This window comes from Aptenodytes forsteri, unplaced genomic scaffold (assembly GCF_000699145.1).
Source record: "Aptenodytes forsteri isolate BGI_AS27 unplaced genomic scaffold, ASM69914v1 Scaffold404, whole genome shotgun sequence".
Classification (NCBI taxonomy): Eukaryota; Metazoa; Chordata; class Aves; order Sphenisciformes; family Spheniscidae; genus Aptenodytes; species Aptenodytes forsteri.
In genome coordinates this window covers 4,670,435-4,687,849 of record NW_008795629.1, presented here as the reverse complement: position 1 = coordinate 4,687,849, position 17,415 = coordinate 4,670,435, and the positions used below count along the sequence as shown (strand labels likewise).

The window sequence follows — 17,415 nt, the reverse complement described above, 5'->3', positions numbered from 1 at the left end:
TGTCTGGCCGAGCCGAGAGGCGGGGGGGGCCCCCCCCCCCCTCCCTGCGGCAGGGCTGCGCCGGCCCGTTCGGCGCCGCGGGGGGGCCGGGCGGGTGCAGGCAGGGCGGCCACGTGGTTGGGACGATTGTCCGCCGGTGCGAGCGCTCGCAGGTGGCTGGGGTGCCTCGGAGCGTAAATGCGCTGCTCGCTCCCGGGCAGCGAAATGAACGCCGCCTAACAGCTCTCTCTCTTTCAGACTCCCAAGAATCAGATCAAACAGAAAAAAATGGCTCCTCCCCCCAAAAAGGTCGAGGAAAGCGAGGAAGAAGAGTCCTCTGAGCTAGAGGAAAGCAGCGGAGAAGAGGTGATCAAGCTAGAAATGAAGTCGAAAGGATGCACGTGTCAGAAAAGCGTCATGAGGGTTGGGGGGTACATAGTATGTGATAGAGCATCAGCATCAGTAAACAGCTAGCGTCTGTCAGTGTGGCTAAAGAATAGACTGGATTTCATAAGAGGAGAGCAACGTGGGGAAAACTAGCTTAGCTGCTAAGTCTGCACTTCCAGGCTTGGGAAGGACTGCTGGAAGCTGTTCCTAGTACTGATGAGCAAGTGGATGATTAATTATTCTAGTAGAGCATCAGCAATAAGTGACTTATCGCACACAAATAATATGCAAGGCTAAAAATTTCAAGCTACTGAATGCTCCTAGAGAGGTCACTGGTTTTGCTTCAGGACCAGGCAATATGGAGATGCTTTAATGTTCCATAAGTAGCTAAAAGCATGAAAAAGCTGGTTTTGAGCTTCATTAATTCAACAGAATAGGCAATTAAGGTCATTCAACAGAAACTAAGTCTGTCAGAAGGATATGCTTTAGATTGCAGTTGCTATATATTTGTCTGACATTGAAGTAATAGTAGCTTAAAGGGCCAGCATGAGTCTTACACAAATGTGTATTTCAGATGATCCCTCAGAAGAAACAACAAAAAGCAGCAGTTACACCAGCCAAGAAGGCTGCTACCCCTGCAAAGAAGGCCGCTACTCCTGCAAAAAAGGCAATTACGCCTGCCAAGAAGACCGTGGCTACTCCAGCTAAAAAGGCTGTTGCTCCATCACCTAAAAAGGCTGCTGTCCTAACCAAAGGAGCAAAAAATGGAAAGAATGCCAAGAAGGAAGAGAGCGAGGAGGAAGATGAAGATGATGAGGAAGATGAGGAGGAGGAAGAAGAGGAAGAAGATTCTGGTAAGTTACTTCGTCCTTGTATAAGTTGGCTAAAGCTCGTCCAGTCAAGTTGCTCAATTTGAGTACCTTTGGAATTGAAAGTTTAGTATGATTTAATACTTTTGAGAGGGGGATTCATTGATTAAAAGGTGGTGAGGAAGGAAAGGTGGGGAATCGGCAAAGTTTGGAGGAGAACTTGGGCTGCTGCTGCATTACGTGCAGCATGTGCAGCATCTTCTAGTTTCCTGATTGTTCTTCCCTGAACTTTGCCGAAATCTTGGGCAGGGTGGGGGGAAGTACTTTACTAGTAAAGTTTGAAGGCTGAGTGGTACAGGTAAACCCTTGCTGTACTGTTGTTGCAGATGAGGAAGAGGAACCGGCAATGCCTGTGAAGCCTGCAGCCAAAAAGCCTGCAGCAGTACCAGCCAAAAAGCCTGCAGTTGTGCCAGCAAAGCAAGAATCTGAAGATATGGAGGAAGATGATGATGATGATGATGATGATGAAGATGATGGTATGTGGGATTTAGGAAAACTTTGTCTGACTCTTAAAAAAAAAAAAAGTTAAACTAATAAGCACTTACAGGGAACTAGAGTAACTTAATGGATTAGTGGGAGTGATGCAGAGTGTGTGTGTGTGTCTCCATTTAGTGCCCAGCTGATTTTAGCTGGTTACTGGTGTCCATCAGATGTGGCTGAGTGGGTGTTTATTTCCCTATTGCTAGTAAGACTTCTTTTTTATAAAGACTATAAATAGACTAAACTCCTTTCCTGAGAACATACAAACTTGAGGAGGCGTGAAAAACACTATTTTACTTCACAAGATTTTCTTTTCTTAGTGTCAAAAGGGGCTTAATCTTGAATGTGTCTGAAATCTTGTGCTCAACTTGTTTCAGAGTCTGAGGATGAAGCCATGGACACAACTCCTCTTCAGGTGAAGAAACCTACTCCAGCAAAGGCCGCACCAGTGAAAGCCAAGGCAGACTCTGAAGATGAGGAAGATGAAGAGGATGATGAGGAAGAGGAGGATGAAGAGGAGGAGGATGAAGAGGATGCTGAGGAGGAAAGTGAGGATGAAAGTGAGTTTAAATGTTTTTGAGACCATAACTCTCTAATAACAGGAAAGATGCCTGAGCAAAATCTCTGTCTATCGTGGTCTTTTGGGCTGAGGAACAGTTGCTGTAGTGACAAGAGAAGGTCTTACGTGTGACTAGTGTAAAGATTAATGCTCCTGTAATGATCCAGTATAGGAAAAGTTGTTTTGTACTTTTATTTCAGTGTTGCTGTTTGTTCTCTATCACAGAACCTGTCAAGGAGGCACCTGGAAAGAGGAAGAAAGAAATGGCCAATAAAAGTGCACCGGAGGCCAAGAAAAAGAAAACAGACGGTAGGTGGCGTGGGATCATCAAACAATGCTTGATGGACTGTTACTGGACTGCTGGGTGAGGCACATAACTGTGAAGGGGCAGGATGCCGAGTGGGGTGTTTTCCAGCACAAATGATGATTATAAGGGACTTAATACTGAAGCATGATGTCGCTTTTGAGCAGAAACTGATGTGCTAAAGCTGTCTGGAGTCTGGCTTCCAGTTCTTTTAATTGCCTTAAAAAAACCCGCTTGATGGACTGTTACTGGACTGCTGGGTGAGGCACATAACTGTGAAGGGGCAGGATGCCGAGTGGGGTGTTTTCCAGCACAAATGATGATTATAAGGGACTTAATACTGAAGCATGATGTCGCTTTTGAGCAGAAACTGATGTGCTAAAGCTGTCTGGAGTCTGGCTCCCAGTTCTTTTAATTGCCTTAAAAAAACAAAAAACCAACCAACTTGATTATCTTTTCATTTAAAGGGCCCACTTCAGCTTTCTCCCTCTTTGTGGGAAATTTGGTCCCCACCAAGGAGTATGAAGAACTGAAGACTGGCATCAAAGAATTCTTTGGGAAGAAGAACATCGACGTTTTGGATGTCAGAATTGGTGCTTCCAAGTGAGTTCCATCAGTAGAATTTTGCTGCTTATTTCTTTTAATTGGCAGTAATTTGTTTGGAGAGGTGTAACTCTGCTGATGCTGGTTCCCCCTAAGATGCTGGGATGGTTGCTTCCTAGCGTATGGAAGCTGGAAGAGGCACGGTACTGATAAGGGTATAATACTTGCCTGGCTTGCAGCTTTTTCAGACAGCATCTCCCTAAAGGGAGAGCTGCCCCTTCAGTACAGAGCCGTTGTTCTCTACTGTTGTTTTGGTTATGTGGGCCAGTTAGCATTTATTTTATTGACACTGTAACTTGACCAGTGGGGACCTCTCTGGTTCTGGGTTTCTGTTTGTGCTCTCTGCTACTAGAGAGAGATCAGCTTAAATAGGAAGGTTACTCTTCTTTCAGGCGATTCGGCTACGTAGACTTTTCATCTGCTGAAGATCTGGATAAAGCTCTCCAACTGAATGGGAAGAAGTTAATGGGTTTGGAAATCAAACTGGAAAAAGCAAAGAGCAAGGAAACAATGAAAGAAAATAAGAAAGGTACAGCCTACAACTCTGAATACCTGCGCACATCAAAGAAGAGTTGCCATAGTTGGGCCTTGGAGCAGGCTTTGCAGTATTACTGATGGCTGCTCTGCTGCTCTTTTTAAGGCAGATCTTCCTGGTTTGGGCTCTATATCATAAACAGTTTCTCAAATGCTAACATACGGATAGGCAAGTTCAGACTTGCCTATATCTGGAAATGTGATCCCAAGAAATAGTGCATACTGGGGGGGCTGAGGAGGAAATGTGGCTCTTCTTGAAGCTTTAGGACCTGTTTTCTGAACTTGATGCCCTTAAGAGAAGTACAATGGCAGCCTAATTAACTGTCATAATAGTTGCTTTTTCAGCTTCTGAAAATGGGAATGCTTATTGTGGTTTATTTTCTGCTGGATCAACTCACACCGGTTCTCACTGAACTGGCAGTGTAGATGAGGAGGGATTTTTAACTGGTAATGTGAAAGTAACTTTTTTCTCTTTGCAGAGAGAGATGCTAGAACACTGTTTGTGAAGAATCTGCCCTACCGCTTAACTGAAGATGAAATGAGAGATGTGTTTGAAAACGCACAAGAAATCCGAATAGTAATGAACAAGGAGGGGAACAGCAAAGGGTATGTAGCTGAGAGGACTGTTGGATGTTTGCTGTTCCTCAGACTCTTGGCATATTTTGATAAGCTTGTGTCCTTAAGCTACCTCAAGGGACCTGCTGCATTAGGTGTACTGAAAATGCTAATTTTGGAAGCATTTTTCTTCCACATCCTTTCCCCCCCCCACGAACTTAGTTGTTCCTGGAAGGAGGCATTTGCTTATGTTCTTTTCTGTGCTGTAGGATGGCCTATGTTGAATTTAAAACGGAAGCTGAGGCAAACAAAGCTCTGGAGGAGAAGCAGGGCACAGAGATTGATGGTCGTGCCATGGTCATTGACTTCACTGGTGAGAAGAGCCATCAAGAACATCAGAAAGGTACTTTTCCAGACCAATAATGTGCATGCAAATGACATTTAGGATTTAATTCCACTTGTTTCAGAAGTTTGCTAGGGACAGAGCAACTTGAAGCACTGCAGGAAAACTGTAATATACCAGGAAGGGACCTTTTGCCTGACTTGTGCTCTGCATCTTAAGCACTTCATGCCTCTACTGCATGTTTCAGACAAGGGGGGATAACTAGTCCAGGTGACCAAAACAGTGTTGTACTTAGCCTTGTGCCTCACCTTGGGGTGAGGATGGAGCAACAACCACTCTCGCCCTGGAGAGGATGTTGTGCCTAGAGGAAGAGAGAGCTCTCCTTCTCCAAACTTGCACTTACAGCACTGAGTTTTCTCCGTAGGAGGTGGAGAGAGGGAATCAAAGACCCTAATTGTCAACAACCTCTCATACGCTGCTTCAGAAGAGACTCTCCAAGAACTGTTTAAGAAAGCTTCTTCCATCAAGATGCCACAGACCAACCAGGGCAGGCCTAAAGGGTATGTTGTGCCTTTCTCCTGACTCTGAGTTGGCATCACGAATGACTTAACCTCTGCAGATCCCTTGTGCTCCCAGGCTGACTGAAATCTTCCTCTCCAAATAGGTATGCGTTTGTAGAATTTCCCACAGCTGAGGATGCCAAAGAGGCATTGAACTCCTGTAACAACACAGAGATTGAAGGCAGAGCAATCAGACTGGAATTCAGTTCGCCAGCATGGCAGAAAGGGAACATGAATGCAAGAGGAGGATTTAATCGTAAGTGCTCCATGTTTGATCATTTGATCTTGAGACAGCTGTGGCAGGAGGGTACCATTCATGCAAACTTAAGGCTGCTTTTTAAAAAAAAAAAAAGTATGCCTGTGGAGTGAAAGGCTTGCATTGTGAGCGAGTGTGCTGGATATGATGACTGATTATCTGAAATGCTGATGAAACTATTGCTGAAGTCCTCTAGATAGTCAAGTGCTGATCCAGCAGTGTCTACAGTTAGTATCCCTATTGATAAGATGCAAGCATCTATTTAAAAAAAAAAAAAAGGCGAGGGGGGGGAGAATTCTTTTGACAATACCAGGTTGGCTGATGGAGATACTTTGACATCAGGTTCGAACTGCAGTCCTGAAAAAGTTTTGAAGGAGTTTAAGTGCCTGAGCTGTTACTTCAAAACAAACCCCTTGGCCCTGTGAGCTGTTCTAGGAGCCACTAGTGCAAGCTGGATGTGATGTTAAGAAACTGATGGTTGCCTTGCTCAGACATGATGATTTCTGAATGTATTCTCTTTCTGTAGAACAAAGCAAAACGTTGTTTGTCAGAGGCCTTTCTGAGGACACCACAGAGGAGACGCTAAGAGAATCATTTGAAGGCTCTATAAGTGCTAGAATAGTCACAGACAGAGACACTGGATCATCTAAAGGGTATGTTAAACGTCACCTGGGGTTAGTTCACTTGCTACAAAAAGCCTCCCTTTAACTGATTTATGCAGTGCACGGTTTCTAATGCTCATGCAGGCGATTCTTTGAAGCTAATAAGTTGCATGGAAGCAGAGGACAAGCTTACAGCTTTGGGTCTGTTCGTAGGCTCACTTCTCAATGAGCTCCTTCCTGCCAACAAATCCGTGGCAGCCTATGGATTCGCACGAGAAGAATATTAACTGTTCAGTACTGGCAGACTCACAATGGGGCTCCCCATCGGTTGTGATGAGCCACTGCTGTTCTACAAGTAACACGGTCCTGATCCCTGCGTGGCTGCAGAAGTGCAGGCATTTGTTTCCGAAGGGATTGCTATCGAGTACCTGTAGGTGGTGCTACAGCTTGTGGAGTTTGACTGTCTTGCTCTTAACCCGTTTCCTAGGTTTGGGTTTGTGGACTTCAGCTCCCCAGAAGATGCCAAAGCAGCTAAAGAAGCCATGGAGGATGGAGAGATAGATGGAAACAAAGTGATCCTTGATTTTGCTAAGCCAAAGGGTGAATTTCAACGTGGCGGCGGATTTGGCGGTGGATTTGGTGGTCGCGGCGGCAGAGGAGGAGGCCGAGGAGGAAGAGGTGGATTTGGTGGCAGGGGTGGTGGCAGAGGATTTGGAGGTAAGACAGAACAAGTGCTGCTGTTCTAAGGGGGCGTGCTTAAAAATTGATCCCAAGCCATTCTTGGGATTATGGTGTAGTGCTGCCACAGTGTGCTTGATGTGAATCGGGATGGGTTTGGAGGGGCAGTGGTACCTGTGCATGGATACCTGTAACTTTGCTTCTTGACCTAATTTTCTTTCTAGGTAGAGGAGGTGGCTTCCGAGGAGGCAGAGGAGGAGGTGGAGATCACAAGCCACAAGGGAAGAAGATAAAGTTTGAATAAACTTTCCCTTTTCTTTCCCTTCTCCTGCTCTCTGAGACTATCTGAAAGGACTCCGGGGGTTTTTATTCTCCTTTTATCTTGGCGGAGCCTTCGGAGGACATTCCAAGATGCAAAGCAGTACTGTGAGCCACTTGGAAGATACAATTTTCATTTCAAGGAAGAGAGAGCAAGCCATTTTGACTGCTTGCCTATTCAAACGAACTTTTTAAAAAATGAGCGATAGATGTGGGAGTTTAGCCCTTGTCTGTGAGTTGTCTTGAATTTATAATGTTTTACCCATGTACAAAAATATTTTTTTTTTCCTATAAACTTCTGTAGCATTTTTGCTGTAAAAATGCAGAATGTTTTATCATTTGTGCTTCAGCACCCTGTCTTGGACAGATTAAAGGACCTAAACTGGTTCGTGTTACTTCTGTGCCGCTAAATGAAGCAGGGCTGTGAGAAATAGTCTGTCTTGAGCCTTCTCTCTCTTAAGGTTGTTAATGTCGGAGGCAGCAGGTAGTGTCCTGCCGCTGCCCTAGCCTGCGTCAGCTCCCAGCAACGTACGTGTGCTATGCTTAGGGTGCTTCCCGGAAGGAACAGGGGAGAGGAATACGATGGCTGAGGTAAGCCCTGTGTGGAAGGTGTGTGTTACGTTGCATGCTAGCCGATTGCGGTAAGCCCTGTGTGGAAGGTGTGTGTTATGTTGCATGCTAGCCGATTGCTTTTTTTTTTTTACTTTTTTTTTTTTAAACAAATGAGTAAACTGGATCTTGTACCAAGGCCCTGCACCTCAGTCTCACTCTTGCAGGCATTGCCTCCTCTCTTCTTGACTCGTCCCTAAGTGTGAAGCAAATATATTGAAACATGGGGTCGGGGGCAGTGACTGTGCTTGCCACCTTGACCAAACAACGTGCCTTCTGATGTTCCTTAGGCTTGGTGAGGGTGATTGCCTCCACCAGAGTGGGGATGGAGGTGCTAGGTCCCTCGGCAGTAGTTGCTGGCCTCTTTTTCTAGCCAGGCGCTTGGCTGGTGTCCTGCAGCAGCAGCTGTGAGGGGACAACGCTGCTCTTGAGTGACTGCAGCACGTGGGTGCAGAAAGCACCGGGGGCACACAAACCGTGGGGGCAGCTGCTGTTTTGGTTTAACTCGGGCGGTATTGGCTGCAGGGCCTGATAGCTGTCAGTTCAAGCCTCCCCTGGGCACAGGTACCTGCAGGCTCAAGTGCCAACTGCCTGCACAGGTCCTCTGGTGGCTCGTCCTGCTGCGGGCTTTTGCTTCCCAGCTGGTGGGCAGTGACCTTAAGCCTCAGCTCTGGCTGTGGTTGTGGAGAGCTCCGCCTTCCTTGCATATTGTAGTAACGCTGGGAATGTTTTTTATTGCCATGCTAAGTCCTTGCAGCCTCCCCAACGCTGATGTGGTCATCTCTTTCTGCGTATGGATTCCCAGCAGAGCCACCGGAGGAAAAAAAAAGGGTTTCTCTACAGATAAAGTGTTTTATATTAAACCAGTGGGGAAACGGTTGCTTTTGGCTTGAGGGTTCTGCTGCTGGAGACCCGGGGAGGGGTTTGCGTGTCTTGTTCCCCCCATCCCTCGAGCAAGGGCTCCTCCTCTCCAGCCGTTTGGGCATCTGGGGGGGGTTGATGGCCCGCGAAGAGCAAGCCGGGCTCGGAGACCTCCCCCACTTAGGTGTGAAGGAGGCTGAACAAAGGGATTTGGGGGCCTCATCCCTGCTGTAACTCGCCTCCTTGTCCTGCAGTCGACCTCATCCCTGCCCCGTGGGGCCCAGCCCCGCTTTCACACTGGAATATGGGCCCTACTCCCACTGCGGGACTCTGGATCCCTGGCTCTGGAGCGTTTGCTTGTACCCTGGGGAGGAGTCCCCCAGTGGGAGGAGGCAGCCCTGGGTCATACTGGAGAGGGAAAGGGCAAGAGTATCCACAAGTGTGTCCACTCAACATTTCCCTTTTGTCCCCACCTGTGAAAGTTTTGGTGCCACAGGGAAGCTGGCCCTGGTGGCCTGTGGCCCAGCCTGCCAAGTCCAGCATAGCCTGGTCCCCATTGCTGGCCTCTCTGCTCCGTGTCAGCACATCAAGTGGCCAAGCCAGGTGCCAGCCCTGGAAACCGAGCCCCTGGTGCCCAAACACCGAGGTGAGACCCGTGGGCTCCTGCATGGGTTTCCTCCTCTTCACCCCAGCCAGGTTCAAACCTGATGCGGGCTTGTCCCTGCGGATGTGGCTCGCTCTGCTCTGCAGTCGCTGCTGACCTGTGGCACGTGTATCCCATTGTGCTATGGCCAAGGGATGTGTCACCCTGTGGTGGTGCTTTGGTTGGGGAAAAAAAGGCAGCGAGCGTGGTCCTGCCGTGGAGAGGGTGATAGGGCCAGCGAGGTGGCGAGCTCCTTCAGTGTGAGGAGGACTGGGTATTCAACAAAACAGGTTGAGTTTCCAAACCTGCTGAAGCGGCTTTTCCCACAGAAGTCGAAATGAGAAGCTCCTTGCTGCAGGGCACCAGGAGAACATCTGAAGTTTAGCTGGGTTTGAAATGCAGCTAGAGGAGCGCATGGAAAAGAGAAAATATCTGCCAGCCCTTGTTAAACGCCATGCCAGGCTCCACAAGGAAGCTGTACCAAGCCGGCGCAGGGCAGCCACAGCCCCCAAATGCCTGCTCCAAGCAGTGGTTTTGCCACTGTAGTCCATTACCAGGTTTTGTTCCCAACTAGCTGGCCTGTCTTGGCCAGCAGAAACCCACTAGCAATGACACGAGGTGAGGGCTTGGGGTTTTTTTTTTTCTTCTCCTTCTTTTAACCTTTATTTAGAAACTAGAATATTCACCAAATCCTACAAGGTTTCTCTGTACAGGTCCCACCAGGCGAAGAGCAACACTGCGATTTCTGCACGCAGCCCTGGCTCGCTGTACGCATTGCTAGAGAGCGAGAGCTGTCCCCTGCATATAGGATAAATATACAGCCTAATGTACTGTACCTGACATAAATTACGGAGGTGTCAATTTGGAAACTTTCTGAACTCGCTCCCGTTGGAAGGAGGGAGGGGACGGGAAAGCTGCCCAGCAGGCAGTGAAAATGCCCTCGGGGCTCTGCCCTGCACTGCCTGCACTTGTCCCAGGGACAGTGCCACTGGGTGCATTGAAAATCAAATTTCACAGTATCCCCGCCAGCCCCGGTACCAACGGCTGAGCCCGGGGCAGCAACGGGCTCTTTCTCTCCCTCCTCTTCAAATTTGCAGCTTGTCTGAGCAGATAAGGGGCATTTGCCGAGAAGTGGCGTGGCTTGGTGGAAGGGTGCCTTTTTTGGCTGGTTTATGCCCTTTTTTTGTTTGTTTTCTAACCTGGAGAACATACAGACTTGGAGTAAATGAAACAGGCCCGTTTCCAAAACACATTAAGAAAAGGAAAGGAAAAAAAAAAAAAAGGCACTGCACAGGGGGACCTTTGAGGTAGTCGAAATTTTTTCCTTTCAATGTCTGGCAGCAGAGAGAGAGAGAGAGAGAGAGAGAGTGCACATGTGCCTGTTTTGCTGTGCATGGTCAGGGCCATGGATGTGGCTGTGCGTGTCCACCTGCATGCAGGGACACCTGGGCGTGCAAGCCCTGCACACAGGGACACCTGCGTGTGCAGAGCCTGTGCCTGGGAGCTGGCACGCCAGTGCCCATGCACGCGTGTGGCTTTGCACATGCCTGTGGCTTTGTTCACACCTGCAGTTGGTGGCCGGAGAGCATCTGTGGCCCCATGCGTGGCCACGTGTGTCTCTGTGTCGGGGGGTTTCCATCACGGCAGCTGGCTCGGGGCTCCCCTCAACAGCTCCAGTGGCCCTTTCAGCCCAAAGAAAAAGGGCCATGTCTCATGATACCACTCCCTGTCGTGCTCCTTGGCCTCATCCTGTAGAATAAACACTGCAACAACCCTGAGAGGAGCAGACGTGGTGCGAAACACCAGCCCTCCTTCACCTTGTCCCCTTGGACCCTGCTCCGTCTGCTGGGGTGGGACCAATGCTCTCCAACCTGCCCTGGAGCGTCGCGCTTGCTGCAAAACCGGGGCTGGGCCCGAAGCGGGCACACATGAGGTCTTTGGGGACTGTTGTCCCCCTCCAAGGCAACCCCACCAGGGCAGCCCTGCTGCAAGGAGAGGGTCTCCCTGCAGCAAGCCCCACGGGCTCCTGCACCCAAGCCAGGGTCCCAGGTCTGATAAGCCCCTGGGCTGCTCCAGCCAGGGCCGACTGGGTTTCTCTGCCGCTTCCTTGGCTGTGGGCAAGGGCAGCCCGCCTTGTTCCTTCCCTTTCCTTTCCTGCCAGGAGGAACAAATCCCTGAGGAATTTCGCCTAGGTGCATTCCTCCAAGTGCACACATAGCGAGGCCAGGAAAGGGGCTGAGGAACCAAGCACAAGCCCAGGCTGGCGCTGGGAGCCACCATCGTCTGGGACACTCTACCGGGGACAAAGCCCCTAATCACCCGACTGTCTGGCTGAAACCCTAATGGGGGCTCGGGGCTGGCGAGGTCCAGCCTCGGAGGAGAGCCCCTTTCCCCAGCTGCATAGTGGGGACACAGAGAGGACTTTGGCAGGGGTGAACACAACAGGGTCAATGTCACTAAAACCTTGCATGGAGGAGAAAATTGAGATAACAAATAAAAACCCCCTTGTCTTTTGAGTTGGGGGGGGGCTCACGCACTTGTAAACTGCTCAACTCCCTTGGAGTGGCTTCCCTGGATAGCCAGACCCTGAACATCTCCAAAAAATGCCTGTGCCACCTCCCTCCCTGCCTCTCCCCACCCCGCCTTTCACCATGCTCTGTTGGAGGTGGTACCTAAAGCAGAGCACAAACCCCTCTGCCTTCTCTCTTTCTCTCTTAATTTTGTGCTAGATCTGTCGTGGTTTTTTTTTTTCCCCTCTCTTCTTTTTCAGCAGCCCCCAACCCAGCTGGAGATAAGTGAACCACATTGCAGTACAGGAACAAACACTACCGCAAACCCTGCCCGCGAGCGCAGCGTCTCTGCCCTCCTCGCCCTGGAGGGAGATGCCCCCGAAGGACTTGTGTGTCACCAGCAGAGGCCCACCCCATCCCGGAGCAGGGATTGGTTGTCCCGGCCCATCCAGTCCCAGCTCTCCAGAGAGACTGAGCTAAAGGACGTTGAGTTTTCTCGAGCACGTCAAGTTACTATGGACCAAGTCCCACATTTGGAGCAACTCTGGAGGCAGCAGTTTATGAACCACCAACATACTCCGGAAAAAACACGGCTCCTTGTTCATCTTGCTATTCTTGTTCTTCACAATGCCAAAAGTTTTGAAGCCCTCGTGCCCAATAGGTGATACTTTAAGGACCTCCAAGCACATCCCTAGGAAGACATCGTCGATGGGGTACAGCTCCAGCGTCTCCGAGGTCTTGTGCAGCCTCTTGGCCAGGGGCCCATCCATGATGAAGCCTCCACCCCCTGCATAGGGTGGGTAGTTGCTTTTGTTGTAGAGGGCGCTGGGGATGTAGTACTTGTTCTCCTTCTTCCGGATCGGCTTGGCCTTGTAGAGGACATCCCCCACAAAGAGGTCCTCTCCCTCCTTCTTGTCCTCCAGGAACTCCAGGATGTTGCTGGGACTCACAAACACATCATCGTCACCTTTGAAGATGAAGCGGACATTGTCGCAGTAGATGTTCAGCCACTTCAGGAAATGGACCTCTTTGAGGGTGAGGTTGAAGAAGCTGTCCAGGAAATCCCACTGCAAGATGTCCCCATAGATGTGGTTTTCGTAATCCAGCAGTTTCTGGTAGTTGGCTCTCTCCTCCTCCTTGGAGGCTGTGCCCAGCAAGAACAGCGTCCTGATCCTCTTGCCATCCACCTCCTTCTCCTGGCCCCAGGTCCTCCGGATAGCCTCGCGGCGGTCGTGCTGTGTGATGATAGACTTGACCACAATGAGCAGGTAGACGTCCCCGCTGCATTTCTCGGGGTGGTTGATCAGCATGGGGAAGTAACGGCAGTGCCGATAGAGCAGGAACTGTTGGAAGTTGGGCTCCAGCCCTTTGAACCAGTCCACGTTGCTGAAATTCTGGTTGGCCGAGCAGTTGGTAGTGGTGACATCCCAGGATTTCGCGTGCTTTGCTGTCACGCTCTCCTCCTCCTTCAGAAGAGCTTTCTCCTTCTTGCTCTTCCAGAAAGTGCTGGTGATGGAGAAGGCATTGTCTCTCTTCTGCGTTTTCAGGGGCTCCGGAGGGGACAGCTCTTTCTGCTGCTGGCCCTGCATGAACTGGCTGGGCGCCATTCCTCGTTGCAGCACCGTCACCATGATCACCAGCAAGAAGGAGAGGCACACTGTTTTGTAGATGGTCTTCTTCCTAAGGGGATGAGACAGGGGGGTTAAAGGAGAGGAAACTGCAGGCTGCGAGAGGCTTGTCTGCAAAAGCACCTCCTGGAGATGTCATAGATGCTTATAATCTGTGTCCCATCACCTTTTGACGGGCAGCAGCCTTGTGGGAAGAGCTGTGGGACACCTCTGCGCATGCTCTTCCCACCTGCATCCTACTTGTGGGGCAGCTCTGGGGCCACACTTAACCACAGGAACAGGCACAAGGCACGTGGCAGGTGGCTGCGGCATCATCTGGTAACCCCGGGTCTACACAAAGAGCTGGGAAGGGTTCACGGGAAAGAAGAAAATGGGTTAAGAAAGAGAGAGATGAAATCAGGATGAGAGCTTCACCAAAGCAGCTGTTTTGGAGGAAAGTCCCAAGGGAAACCCCTGTTTCAGCCATCTGAAAATTGCAGTTTAGGACAAGAGCAGAAGGGAATTATCTTTGAAGCATTAGCTCCAAAACACAGATGTACTGCCCGTGGCCCTAGACTGGCATCACAGGTTACACAACACTGAGAAACCGGAGCCGGGAAGACCACGGGAGTCAACACAAAATGGGCATCACCGTTTCATTTCAAAATGGCAGTTCGGGACAAAAAAATTGCCATTTGAGACAAATTTCAAGGTTCAGTGGGGAAAAGACATCCCTAACTCTGCATCCGCCTCAGGAACCAGCATTTCTGGGGGCACTGCTGGGTGTTTTGGCTAGCTCTCAAGATCTGTTGCTTTGCTTTGCAGCGATAAGGACAGCGGATGCACCGCTGGGGATTTCCACCGCTGCAGATCTCAAGTTTGGGAGCAGATTTTCCCAGCCTGCAGCAAATCAGATATCTGCATGTCCAGGGTGTGCGGGGGACTGAGGGTGGTAGATCCAACCCAGCCCCTTACGGGGCCATCCCACCCCCCCTGCTGCAGGCCCATTGCCCAGGGAAGCCACTGGCTCATGGGACAAACCCTGGAGCTCGCCGGGGGCTTGAGAGGGACCCTCCTGCGGTCCTTGGGACAGCGGGAAGGCTGCACCCAGAGATTACTGATGCACCAAATACCTGCCCCAACCTGCTTTACCACACAGTTAAAGGTGGGTTTCTTGTCCTGCTGCCGTGGAGGAGAGGAACTGCCCGCTCTGCCCATCTGCACCATGTTGCCCCCGAGCGCCTGGCTCCCCTCCGCAGCTGACACATCTGCACCAATTTCCTCCCGCCTCAGTCCTGCTTGCTCCAGCTGCCTTGGGCCATCTCCCCGTGCAAATGAGCACCGGGCACAGGGGCGGCAGCTGGGCTCCACATGCCCACCGGGCTCCCGATGGCTTCCCGAGGGCAGCCCCATCTCCGGCTGCTCTCACGCAGAGGGGACATGCGAGGTGCTTGGTGGTCCCCAGAGCCCCTTTCTCCCTTGGCTGGGGAGCCTAAAGAGACAGATGTGACACCGGTCTCTTGGCTCCCCTGTGCCTATCCTCTTGGTGACAGAAGCACGTCCCAGCCCAGGTGCCACCCATCGGGGACAGCCCCTCAGCCTCCCGCTCTCCGTTAGAGCCAGAAAGATCCAAGATCATCTCTGCCAGGCAGAAAGATCCAAGATCATCTCTGCCAGGCAGATGGCACCTTCACTTTGGGGTAGTCCAGCGAAGGAGCCTGGGGCTGAAATTTGAAACATTTAACCCGAGTAATTTCCAGATAGCCGAAAAGAAAAAAGCCTTGAAACTCTTCCTGGCCCTGGGGGCCGTTGGGAAGCTGCTGGGGTTTTGGGGCACAGGCTGCACCAAAGCACCTGCTTGGTAGGACACCCCAATGCCCCTCGGGCTCCCCAGGGCAGGGGACAGCATTGTGCTTGGGGACTCCGGCCACCCTGAAATGCAGGAGCCCTAAATGGGAACCAGGGGAACCAAGAGTTTTCGGGAGCTCCTGCCTCTGGCTTCACCCTCAAGTACAAAGAACTTTTCAGCCCCGCGCTTACATGAGAAAACTGTGATCACTAGTGTGGATTGTGAGAGCGAGCGTGAAAATAAGTAATTACGGGTAAATGGATAGATATTCCTGTCTGGTTTTATATGTGGCCACTCATCTGTGACTGATGAGGGAGCAGTTCTGATTAGATCTCTATTCCCTTAACCCTCTCCAGCCCTGGCCACACAGCTCTGAGGTTGTTCTTACCCCTCGGTCTGATACAACACCTGCACAGCCAAGCAACATTTACAACCTCTCATCAATACCTGGCACTGCAGCAGAAATAAACCCGGTCACCCCTGTATAGTAACCCCAATTGCACCGATCCCATCCTGACACCCCAGCCTGGCTCCCACCCCATCCCACCTCACCCCATCCCATCCCTGCACTCCCCACCACCCCAAGGACAACACGTGATAACATACCCAGCCTGAAGAATGTCCAGGGGTTCCTCAGAAGCCATGGGCAGGGAGTTACTGATATAATTTTAAAAGATTTGCATGAGTAGGGCTGTCGCTAACTGGCACGGATGGGTTCCACCCTTGGCAGGCTCTGCCTGCCATAGACAGGAGCCGCATGGAGCCGCTCACCCCCCGTTACCCTCCTTGGGTCACTGCTTTTTATTTCAGCCCAGGCAGAAGGAACTGTCCTGGGGGTGAGGGGAGAGCTCCATCTTTTAATAAGAGGTGGAGGGTTGGGTAGCCTAGGTACATCTAGGTATATCGGTGAGGTGTTGCACAACAGCACAGAAACTTATTCCTCCTTCCTTCAGCAGACACTGTTTCCCAGTTCTCACTGGTGCAATGTGCAATTTTTGCTTTGTTACAAAAAACTATTGGGGATTTTTCCTGTAGGTCTGACTCTGCAAACCATGGGGACACCACCAGGTCCAGCAGCAGCTGGGACCCCCATGGCCACCTTCTGCCCTGCAGAAACCCCGTCCCTCCACTGGCAGGAAAGCGATGGGGACTGGGGGGACCCTGAGCCACAACCACAGGCGATTCCCACATCAAACCAAGGATTTTGGGAGGCAAAAGAGTGACAATCGTGTGCGCGTCTTTTCTGATCTTGAGTCTTTCTGCTCTGTGGTCTCCTCAGCTGGGAAGTACTTCAGGGGGGAGAAACCAGGTCCTGCTCTCTGGAGACCCCAAGAACCACCGCTTTGCGGGAGGCGAGGGCGAGGGAGGTGCTTTGGGTTCGCTGCCATCACAGAGAAATCACCGTGCTGAGCCCCAGTGCCCTGCTCTGTGGCACAACGCCCAGCCTGTCCCCAGCAGCGTCCCCAAGAGCCTGGGACACCTGGCAGTGTGGGGCCCGGGGACAGCAGCAACCCGGGGACAGCAGCAACCCATGCCCCGTCCCGGCTGGGCTCCCAACGGGGACTGGGTGTCCCCACCACCGGTGTCGGTGCCATCGAGAGAGCTTTGAAAGGGTCCCAACCCGCTCCCCCTCTTCCCTTTTCTCCACCAGGAAAATCTGAAAAGCCTCCCTGTGAGACGGCCACGCCACCGCTGGCTGTGCCCCGGGCGGTTAAATATAAACCCCCAAATTAGAGGTGGGCAGATCCCCTTTCAGGTGGTGATGCTGTGGGGCAGGCGAAACCCCAGGAGACTGGGGCTCTCCGTCCCCGGAGAGGCACACAGCCACTTTTGATCCCCCGCGCCGGCGCCCCCCCCAGCCACTTTTGATCCGCATGAAAACGTCTTTGATCGGCCATGGCTATCTATTTATTTGGATTTTTCTGGCCTCTCAATTAGACCCAGTCACTGAGCCGGCAGAGGCACCGCCAGTATAGAGCCTTTTCTGTTGGCGGTGCCAACGGCTTTGGAGAGGGGATCTTATCTAGGAGCAGATGCTGGGCAGAAAGCACCCAAATGTCTCCAAAAGCAGCCCACACCGGCTGGGTGCAAGCGTCAAGTGGGGCCCCAGCTCACGATGGTTGTCCCCAATCCCGGGGTGTCCGCAGACACGTCCCCTTCTTATAAAAGACGTCTGGTTTAAATACAAGGCGGTAAAAACACAGGGCTGGGAAAGCGGCAAGAGGTGAAACCCTGGATGTTTCTCCCGCCGTGGGCATCTGCCCCCAGGCTGGCGCTGCCGTGGGACAGGGACCCCACGGGGCAGGACT

General features: G+C 51.2%; 2 protein-coding genes across 2 annotated transcripts in view; one reads left to right on the top strand and one right to left on the bottom strand.

The window, feature by feature from the left end:
- The first annotated feature begins 240 nt into the window (after positions 1-240).
- On the top strand, positions 241-7,422 carry NCL (nucleolin). The gene is made up of 14 exons (XM_009282379.2): positions 241-345; positions 941-1,220; positions 1,562-1,711; positions 2,093-2,275; positions 2,500-2,583; positions 3,046-3,181; positions 3,574-3,710; positions 4,195-4,321; positions 4,540-4,673; positions 5,038-5,173; positions 5,278-5,429; positions 5,956-6,082; positions 6,519-6,748; positions 6,934-7,422. Exons 1-14 carry the CDS (start codon positions 268-270, stop codon positions 7,011-7,013), a joined length of 2,034 nt encoding a protein of 677 aa, XP_009280654.1. The 5' UTR covers positions 241-267; the 3' UTR covers positions 7,014-7,422.
- Positions 7,423-11,902: 4,480 nt separating this feature from the next.
- Positions 11,903-17,415, bottom strand: part of B3GNT7 (UDP-GlcNAc:betaGal beta-1,3-N-acetylglucosaminyltransferase 7) — an 8,891-nt gene continuing 3,378 nt past the window's right edge. The window contains exon 2 of the mRNA XM_009282378.1: positions 11,903-13,330. Coding sequence (XP_009280653.1) covers positions 12,127-13,330 — 1,204 coding nt within the window. The 3' untranslated portion in view covers positions 11,903-12,126. The remainder of the gene's footprint in view (positions 13,331-17,415) is intronic.